The 10,568-nt window shown below is 43.3% G+C and overlaps 1 protein-coding gene across 1 annotated transcript; it reads left to right on the top strand.

Moving 5' to 3' along the window:
- The first annotated feature begins 7,936 nt into the window (after positions 1-7,936).
- On the top strand, positions 7,937-8,972 carry BEX3 (brain expressed X-linked 3). Its single transcript, XM_066356398.1, has 2 exons — positions 7,937-8,012; positions 8,361-8,972. Exon 2 carries the CDS (start codon positions 8,388-8,390, stop codon positions 8,724-8,726), a length of 339 nt encoding a protein of 112 aa, XP_066212495.1. The 5' UTR covers positions 7,937-8,012; positions 8,361-8,387; the 3' UTR covers positions 8,727-8,972.
- Positions 8,973-10,568: the final 1,596 nt, after the last annotated feature.

The raw sequence follows: 10,568 nt of genomic DNA, 5'->3' as shown, positions 1-10,568 counted from the left end.
CCAGCGACCTTGGGTCCAAGCTGGTGAGCCTGCGCAAACCAGATGAGCCCACACTCAAGCTGGTGACCTCGGGGTCTCGAACCTGGGTCCTCCGCATCCCAGTCCGATGCTCTATCTACTGCGCCACCGCCTGGTCAGGCCTCCTAGACATTCTTTCTTCCTGGAAGACTTCATTGGCAACTGAGTTAAGTCCTCTTATTCAGAGCTCCAAATGACCCTTCAGTATTTACCACACACACCTTCTGGTTTCCTCCCATTCAACTATGAGCTCCATAAGAATATGAAGGTCTTTTTTTTATATATCTGCCTTGTTCTTTTTTATATCTCCAGGGTCTTGCTTTGCACATAGTAGATGCTCAATAAATTATGGTTAAACTGAAAATATATTTCTTATACTTTTATTACGTGTAAAGAGCTATGTCTGGGGAATCAGAATTTCTAAATATGGTATTGAGATTGAGAAGTAGAAAAGAGAGGCAAGGCCTAAAAAATGGCTCAAACAGTAAATGGATAGAAAAGTGAATAAAATATAGATTTTGGGACTTATTAAGAAATGAAACTGTTTGAATTCCAGCTCTATAACTCCTATTAGTTGTTTAGCTTCATTATCTTAAAATTCTCTTCTGTGTAAAATGAGGGATAATCTTAACATCTACCTCAAAACATTTTGGGGAGAATAAAATGCAGTAATGAATATACATATACAACAATGTCTGTCACATATCAGCATTTAAATATATGTGTTGTTTTATTTTATTTTCATCACTACGCATGTTTAAGAAAACTAGAATAAGTCTTCACACGCTAGTTCATAACCTGAATTTAAAATAATTTTTTTGTTTTCCTTCTACTTGCAAAAAGAATACATTTTCCTTAGACAATTTAGAAGATAGAAGTAATCAGTATCTGAGAAGCAGCATCTGAAATGCATCTTTAATCTCAAAGATGAAGATAATTAAAACAGGAGTGAATGAGGAAAAAACAGGGACACTGAGTCACTATAGATATAGGTCTCTAAGTCTAAAATGTGGTGCAAGATAGTGTCATACTGCTAATGCTTGAGTCTCAGATTTGTGAGAGGAAATGTAACCCTTGATTCAGGAGCTGAGGTAGGAGTATAAGGGTGGCAGGAGGAAGGAAAGAAGAAGGGAAGAGGTGTGTGTGTGTGTGTGTGTGTGTGTGTGTGTGTGTGTGTGAGAGAGAGAGAGAGAGAGAGAGAGAGGATTTACACTTAATAGAGATAGATAAAAATTATCTGTACTACCAACACATAAAAATGATCAGTTTTTGCTTATTCTCATATCTACCTAATTTTTAAAATATTTGAAAAATGTAGAAAATTATAAATCAGCAGATTTATAATTTGGCATATCACCCATCACCACAAGAGCCAAAAGCAATTATAAATAAAATATTAGTATATTTACTTTGATTTTACATATAATCTGTGTAAACCTACAAGATAAGTATAGATGGATGGATGGATGGATGGATGGAGAGATAGATTGATAAGTTCGATAAGTTCTTTGTTCACACAATTATGGAGGCTAGGAAGTTTCGCAGTGTGCTATCTGCAAGCTGGAAAGCCAGGAAGGTCAGTGGTATAGTTCAGAGGTTTGAGATTTGGAAAGCTGATGTGTAAATGCCAGTCTGAAATTAGAAGTCCTGAAAACCAGGAATGCCAAGGGCAGGACAAGATCAAAGTTCCAGCTCAAATGGTCAGGCAGAGAGTGAATTCAATGTTTCTCTGCCTTTCTGTTCTATTCAGGCCTTCAATGCATTGGATGACGCCAGTGGTGGTATTCAAATAATTTAACAACCTGATCTATGCCTTAATGACTGTTTTAAATTTAAAGAAACAATATACTGAAAGGTAGTTTATTATTTCATGCATTTAATAGTTAAATAAGAACAGTAAGAGGCACACAAAACTAGATTATAACAGTTTTAAAATATTAATGAAAAATATTAAATAATACCTGACAAAAACAATAAAACTATTATTTAAGATATTTTTATATTGCTTTTTGATTGGCATCCTCACTTGCAATTTTTTTCACCTATGGATGAAATGAACATCACTACGGGCATTGAGAATATGCTGTTGTGCAGACGAACATTCAAAAAGAGTAAGGAATGTAAATTTGTGATTTCTACATTGGGCGGCTGCCCAGGCGCCCTCCTTAGAGAGAACCCTGATGACAAGTGCCATTTTAACCACCAGTTCGCCAAACTCAACAAAAAAATTAGGTATCAGTTCTGCAAACCAAACCGGTGTGAACTGGCTGAATCCCACCACTGGTGATACCCACCCACATTGGGGACAGCCATCTGATTTACTCAGTTCACCAATTCAGATGCTAAGCTCTTCCAGAAATACCATTGCAGACACACCCAGAAATGTTTATCCAGATATAAGGGCGTCCCATGGCCTGGCAGACACATGAAATTAACCATCACTTCCCCTTTCCCTGTTTACTCAGATGGTTTGAGAGTTTGGAAGAGGACAATAAAAAGACACTCTGTACCTGATTACTTAGGGTAAGATTGCTATCCCAATGTCATTAATCATCACTGTGGTTCATGTTTTATTTTTATAGTCTGCTGCTAAGCACTCACACCCAATCTTAGGCCATACCACCCTGAAAGCGGGAAAGAAAAACAAAAAGAACTCACACCCAAGTAGTTCCCTTAGATTTTAGTGACATGTTGGAAGATTGAGCCATATCTTGCATGTGACGCCATATCTTGCATGTGACTTCTAGTTGATGAACCTCACATAGCATTCCTGTGACTCATAGATCTCTTTGTGCTACTCTGCAACAGTTTCTGGTCATCTTGTATCTCAAAACCTACTGTCAGGCAGATAAATTATATTTTGCTCACTCTGTTAAAGATGGACGCTGCTCTCATGTGGTGATGCTCTCATGTGATACAGCTAAATGCCCTTCTTCTTGGGAAGGGGCTTGGTTATACTGTGTGTGTTGAGGGAGGGCTTTCGTGCCCAAAAAGTTTTAAAAGGAGGAGCTAGGAGTCATTTTGGAGACAGTGGCCATGTTCTTGTAGAGAGGAGGAGCCCATGCTGTAGCAGGAGAGAGAAAGGCCACGTGGAGGGAAGGACGCAGCCAAAATGGTGGAACGGGGGAAGGAGAAGCCAGTTCATGGAAGAAAAGGAGATGGGGAACAGAGGTGAATAAGACTGGTGAGGTGGAAGCCTTTGATTCTAGGAAAACTCAGATGAGTCAGTGGCTCTGGGAGCCCTGAATGGAAAGATAAGTGTTTCCCGCTGTGTGTATTTACTCGCTTGCTGAGTGCAAATCTAGAATAAAGGAGAATGAACCACCAGTTCTTGGCTCTGTTGATTCCTTACCGTCTGTCTGAATCAAATGCAAACCTGTAAGAGCCAGGAGGCTGTGAAGATGGCCGTAACCACTGGCCATACACCTACCCTCTCCCCAGCAACAATTCCAGATCCTGTAGGCCTGGTAGGATTTCTTTTTCACCCCCCCCCCCCCCCAGAAACTGGTAAGAAGTTAATTCTAGCACTTTCTCCACTCAGCCACATCAACACATCATCTCTGCAAAAATGTTCTTTTCAGGCTCCTATAATATTTAGGTAATTCAAAATTCTAGTGACAAAACAGACATCTAACAGAGGAATGAAAAGTGAATCTTCCCAGCTTGTAGATATTTCTAAATTTTATGTACAATTCTTTTAGGATCCCACTCCCTAGGCTTTGAGGAGGGGAACCAATCAAGCGCCACTATTTATCATAATAACAAGAGATAAGGAGAGGGGATAAGTTCTTTTTACAAGCACTGTACTTTCTCAGATGTGAATCCAGTCTCCTCCTTCCTCGTACTGCACTACCTTTCTATTATTTCAATAAAATTTTCAATAAGTTGCTATCTATCTCCAATTCCCCAGAAAACTCTAAGGTACAAGAAAAGCTGTTAATCAACACCTTATAACATTTTAGTAAAGATAACATCGTTTCCAAGACAATTCTTACCTATATTTAAAACATCACTTCATTACAACCAACTTCTTATATAGCATAACATCTGATATGGAACAATATACTAATGTATACTTTCATCCAAGAGAGTTTGGTGGTTTCAAACAAAACGTATTCCATATGAGTCAAAAGGACAACAGCAAAATATTAAACCACTGAAAGAAATAAAACCCCATTTGCTAAACTTCATAGTCAATGGTTATGTCACAGTGGTTTCTCTACTTTAAGAAGATTCTAGGTAATTCTTAATTTTCATAAAAACTTTTCTGTATTGCTCTAAATACAGTCCCCTGAATAAAGAACAATTCAGTTGTGGATACATTCACTCAACAAATATTCACTAATCACTTACTTAGTATAAGGAAATCAGTCACTAGATGTGTAAAGTAGAAAAAAGCAGATATGTTGGGTCTTCATGGATTTTGAAGACAAGTTGATCTAGTTAAGGAAAGAATTCAACTCTGCCTACTCTTCAAATTTTGTTAGAAACCACCTAATACTAGTAAAAATGAGTAAACTTTTATTGTCAATTTATTAGGCTTTGTGATAAGTATTTGATATGTGATTTATTTCATCTAACATTTCATTTCACAAAGAAAGCACGAAAACCTTGATAAGTAATTAACCCAAAGTCACACGTCAATTTAATAACAGACACAGGATTTTTACCGAGATGCATCTAACACAACTCATATTCCTATTCAATGTCTTTTCAGCCAATGTCACTAATAGAGCTATCTGTATGAAGTTCATTGTAAGACAGAACCCAGGAATTACTAGCTTCCCTTTAAAAGACATCTGGGAAAGTTGCAGACTGAGCTGTCAAACCTGCTAGCATATTCCCACTAGTTTATAAAGGAGTTCCTGAAATCATATTTTGACCAATGGGCTGAGATCTGCCTTGCCAAATTGAAGTTAAGTAGCTATATCTTTATTTGCATCTCTGCCAGCCAATCAGAGCAGCTTCATAGTGACCAATCAGGACAGTGCTATTTCAACCAAAAATTTTTGCGCAAATTTGGATTCCTTATTTGCATACTCAGCCAATTAGGGATCAGGGCATTCACTATTTATATATAAGCAGACCTCCCATTTGTCTTGGGGGAGCATGCTTTGAGTTTTCACCTAAGGCCACATTTTTGCAAACTGTTCACCTGAATAAAAGTCTCTCCATTTAACACAGCCCAGACTAGGAACTCATGTTGGCATTGGATTAGTGGCAGTGACCTTATGTTGACATCATATATCTCTAAAAGCATATATATATATGGATAACTTTGGAGATATATAAAAATATATATAACTTAATATAAATATTTATATATATAATAACTTTATATATCTCCAAAATATATATACACTAGGCTTATAATCTTCTTTTATTCAATGTCACTGTTCAGCAGGACAGGAGATTATATAGGAGCTTGGAGCCAAACTTAGATGCAATAAGCATTTGTCTGGCCTGTCTTCCCTCAATACAAACAATTCATTTTTGTTCCTTTATCATAAACTACACCTACTAATTATTTTTTTATAATAAAACCATTTTCCTAAAGACATCTCTATTTTCTAGTTGTGATATTATATATATTTTTAGTTATTTCAAGTTAGAGAAAAGAACATTTGTACTCAGGGTGAGTTTCAGTCTCAAGTTTAATTGCTTTACTTCCCCCCTGCTTATTTTTAATATTTTTGAAACATTCACATCAAAAGGCATATAGCTTTAGAAGTCACTTCTGTATATTATGTACTAGACCTTTGAGATCATTCCTCTTTTTTTTTTTTTTTAAGTGAGAGGAGGGAAGATAGTGAAACAGAGTCCAGCATGTACCCTGATTAGGATCCACCCAGCAACCCATCAATGCTTCAATCAACCAAGCTATTTTTAGCTCCTGAGGCCAGGTGCTGGGACCCACCCAGCTATCCTCAGCACTAGGCTGATGTTGGAACCAATGGAGCCACTGGCTGTGGTAGGAAGAGAAGGAGAGCAGAGGAAGATGGAGGGGGGAAGAAGCAGATGGTCGCTTCTCCTGTGTGCCTTGACTGGGAATTGAACCCGGGACATCCGTACACTGGGCCAGTGCTCTATCTATATCTACTCAGCCAGCCAACTAGGGCCATGAGATCATCCTAAGGAGATATTTGTAGGGATCAGTGGGAAGGTTTGGAAAGAAAAGCAGGAAGCCTGACCAGTCTGTGGTGCAATGGATAGAGTGTTGGACTGAGACTCAAAGGACTCAGGTTTGAAATCCTGAGGTTGCGCGCTTAAGCGCAGGGTCACTGGTTTGAATGTGGGATCATAGATACAACCCTATGGTTGCTGGCTTGAGCCCAAAGGTCACTGGCTTGAAGCCCAAAGTCACTCGCTTAAGCAAGGGGTCACTGGATTGGATGGAGCCCCCTGGTCAAGGCACATGTGAGAAAGCAATCAATGAACAGGTAAGGAGACTAAGGAGCTACAATAAAGAATTGATGATTTTCATCTGTCTCCCTTCTTGTCTGTCTGTCCCTCTCTCTGTCTAAAAAAAAAAGAAAAAATAGAAAGAAAGAAAGAGAGAAATAAAAAAGGAGATAAATAAATAAATAAGACGCAGGGAATAAACAGGCCTCTTTTCTTCAAAGACTCTGGTATTAAAAACATCACATAAATTTACATGAAATGGTCAAGATCTGACAACTGGATTTCTCCCTGAAGATTTACCTTATGGATCATTTTGAAAACACTGTGTTCAGGGAAATGCCTTCCTCCTTGCAAAATGAAAATCTGAAACATGTTCGTATGTTTCAAAAGTAATTTGAGTTTGTGTGGAGCCAGAGAAATATTCTGTGTGGTACAGGTGAAAATAAAAATGAGGCTTTTTCATTCCGCAGAATGAAGCATTTCTTTCAAAAATGGAAGCTCATAATGTTTTTTTTTGAGGCATGTTAATCATTTCAAAAACAGGAAATAAGAGAAATTATTGGGAAATATATACACAACCCACTCTAACTCCTTGCCTCTCTTTCTGACAAGCCCCTGTTGCGCCCCCACCCTAGTCCTCATTCTAAATTTCCTTCTAGGGTGTGAATTCAGGGGACAAGGTGAGAAATGGTGGCTGCGCTTGTGCAGGGTGTGTGTATGTGTGGGGTCGAGATGGCCAGCGAGAAGAGAGAAAGCAGAAAACGCCGAAACCATGGCCCCGGGCGGTCAGCAGGGGTGGGGGGTGGGGGTGGGTGTCGCAGAACCAAGTAGGTAAACCGAGAAAGGCAACTCCAACCCCAGGAAGGTGATGGCACTTGTGGGCCCTCAGATCAGAGCGGACCAAGGTGAGTGACAGGGCGGTGCACGCTTGGTTACGGAGCACCATCCCGTGGAGGGGGTTGTCTGTGCGTGTGCACGAGGCAGAGGAGGGGGCGCGCGCTCCTGCTGCACTGGCCGCTGGAGTTGGGGGGCGAGCTTGTCGGTGACGCGAGACCCTCACGTGACCGAGAGCTGCAGGGCGACGCAGCCTTTGGTGCAGTCGTCACTTCGGTTTGGGTACCAGCTTCCCGCTGCCCTGCGCACGGCGGGCTGGCATCGGGCCCGGGAAAGCGGAGCAGGTAAGGGTCCGGGGCCCGCGCGGAGGCCAGGGCGGCAGCCGCCCGCCAGCCGGGAGGCGGGCGCAGGGAATCAGTGCAGCGTCCCTGCCCGCTTTCTCCACCCCGGCATTCTCGGGAACTTAAACAGTGATCCCCCCTCCCCGGGGTGAGGGTGCTGGGGCGGCAAGGTTCCAGGGAGGGCAGCAGAATCGCTCCGCATGGGAGCTCACCCCGAGTTCCTGTAGGGAAATGGGGAGTCGGTGGGGGGAGAGAGGGCGGAAGACGCGGACAGGGGGAGGGGGGGCGCACCGAGCGCCGGGCTGCAGCGGCACCCGCTTCCCCACCCCGGCCATCTGCAGGTCTGCGGATCCAAGTGTCGCGAAGGCTCGCTCGCTGAGAAGCCGGCGAAGGAGGAGACAGCAAGGATAGGCCCAGGTGGGTGCGGGGGAAAGCACTGGGCGAGCGGCTGCGGAGCCTTGTCTGAAACACCGCCCTCAAGTCCCCCACCACCCGCTCCCCCTCCCCAGTCCTCCATTTTGCTGTCTGCTGAGCTCTAGGAAAGAATCCTGGGAAGGGAAAAATGGTGGGCTTTCGGGGAGGGAGGGAAAAGGAGAGAGCTGGAGGGAGGGGCTCGAATTGGAGGCCCCCTAGAGGGCGCAAGAAACTCCCAAGGTGAGAAAAAATGAAATAGAAAAAACCCTTTAATATCAGGGTTCTGAATTCTGCTGGTCAGTGCACCAAACATTCAATCTCTCCTTGCCTTTGTCTTTCTTGTGTTCAAAGAAAAACAACCAGGAAAGAAATTTCATCATGGCAAATATTCACCATGAAAACGAAGAAATGGAGCAGCACATGCAGAATGGAGAGGAAGACCGCCCTTTGGGAGGGGGCAATGGCCAGCAGCCAGCTGGAAATAATAGACGGGGACAGGCTCGCCGCCTGGCCCCGAACTTCCGATGGGCCATACCCAATAGGCAGGTTAATGATGGGATGGGTGGAGAAGGAGATGATATGGAAATGTTCATGGAGGAGATGAGAGAAATCAGGAGAAAACTTAGGGAGCTGCAGCTGAGGAATTGTCTGCGTATCCTTATGGGGGAGCTCTCTAATCACCATGACCATCATGATGAATTTTGCCTTATGCCTTGATTCCTGCCATTTTTCGTGAGATTAATACTGTGATTCCCACTGTTTTCTTTTTTCTTTGCATTTCCTGATATGCCTTTATGGATTCATTTGCTGGGAGCCTCATGTAATTTCCGTGTGTCAAGTGGGTTCTGTGTTACCAGCTTCTAACTGCAGATTGCCTTGGCACAGAGTCTTAAGTTTCTGTCAACAGTAGTTTCACCCTTTTGCATGGAAACATGTGAAGTTAATAAAGCAATTAAAAAGAAAGCTATCTACTGTTGTCTCATTTAAAAAAAAAAACACCCTATACTCACAACTGTAAACCTACTTTCGTCCCACGCTGTATATATGAATTCCCCTCAAAAATCTTAAATCCCCAAGGTGTTAAAGTACATTTATCTGTGGTGGGTAATACAGGATTTTCCCCCTTTTATTATCTGGAATTTTAGAGTAAAACAATTTTTCAATGAATCCATGAATGTAGTACAGGTACATAATCACTGGTTCAACAAACTGAATTTGGAAGAGTCAGCCTTCTGTAAAATGGGGCATCACCTTACAGGCTGCTAAGAGGAATGTGCTGAGCTACCTCCTATGCAGTTGCCCAGCATTTAGCAGAACCCTGGTCCCCATCAGGTACACGGGAGGCCTAAAGGGAGTTTTCATCCATGCTCAGGTCTAGAGGGCAAAAATAGGTGAGTTCCACCATGTCATGCCTCTGATATTTGCAGTACATATTTCTGATTTACTGCCTTGTCAGTTGGGCATATTTTCCCTTCTGCTGGGTCCTGTTCATGTGCCAAAGCAGTCCAGGTGGTGAAACCCCACTGATTTCTCTGGATTCCTTGGTGAGCTAAATCCGTCTTTGACCTCTATAGAAATGGGGAGAATGCCTTACTTAATCTGTGGTTCTTGGTTTTATTTCTATGCCCCTTCTCTTTAAAGAACTCAGACGTAAAGGCACTAGGGGCCTAGCTCAGGAGACAAATCTACTTGTCTCACCCCAATGTGTCAAGAATTGCTTGACTTCAAAACACCAAAACAAGCATAATAAGATTTGTTTTGCCTGTATTTCTACCTTTGGGGGGTTCCCAAAAGAACCCCTGGGCAGGCCTGCCCAACCAGTTTTACAGACTTAACTGGGAGAATTGTAAACTACATTAGGAGAGCACTTTTTTTTTTTTTTGTATTTTTCTGAAGCTGGAAATGGGGAGAGACAGTCAGACAGACTCCTGCATGCGCCCGACCCGGATCCACCCGGCACGCCCACCAGGGGGCGACGCTCTGCCCACCAGGGGGCGATGCTCTGCCCCTCTGGGGGGTCGCTCTGCTGACCAGAGCCACTCTAGCACCTGGAGCAGAGGCCAAGGAGCCATCCCCAGCGCCCGGGCCATCTTTGCTCCAATGGAGCCTTGGCTGCGGGAGGGGAAGAGAGAGACAGAGAGGAAGGAGGGGGGGTGGAGAAGCAAATGGGCACTTACCCTATGTGCCCTGGCTGGGAATCGAACCCGGGTCCCCCGCACGCCAGGCCAACGCACCACTGCTGAGCCAACCGGCCAGGGCCTAGGAGAGCACATTTTAAAGCTGAAACACTCCCATTTTTTATCACTACCACACCAGAAATGTGAGAACTGCTTTGTAAGTTCTTTTCTTTTTTTTCTTTTTTCTTTTTTGTATTTTTCTGAAGCTGGAAACGGGGAGAGACAGACAGACTCCCGCATGCGCCCGACCGGGATCCACCCGGCACGCCCACCAGGGGGCCACGCTCTGCCCACCAGGGGCGATGCTCTGCCCCTCTGGGGCGTCGCTCTGTTGCAACCAGAGCCACTCTAGCGCCTGGGGCAGAGGCCAAGGAGCCATCCC

Source organism: Saccopteryx leptura, chromosome X (assembly GCF_036850995.1).
Source record: "Saccopteryx leptura isolate mSacLep1 chromosome X, mSacLep1_pri_phased_curated, whole genome shotgun sequence".
Taxonomy (NCBI): domain Eukaryota; kingdom Metazoa; phylum Chordata; class Mammalia; order Chiroptera; family Emballonuridae; genus Saccopteryx; species Saccopteryx leptura.
Note: the sequence above shows the minus strand (reverse complement) of the source record. Positions and strands in the feature narration are given on the sequence as shown.

What these genes read in the sequence shown, in the direction of transcription:
- BEX3 (XM_066356398.1), top strand. Translation starts at nt 8,388, where the DNA reads ATGGCAAATATTCACCATGAAAACGAAGAAATGGAGCAGCACATGCAG.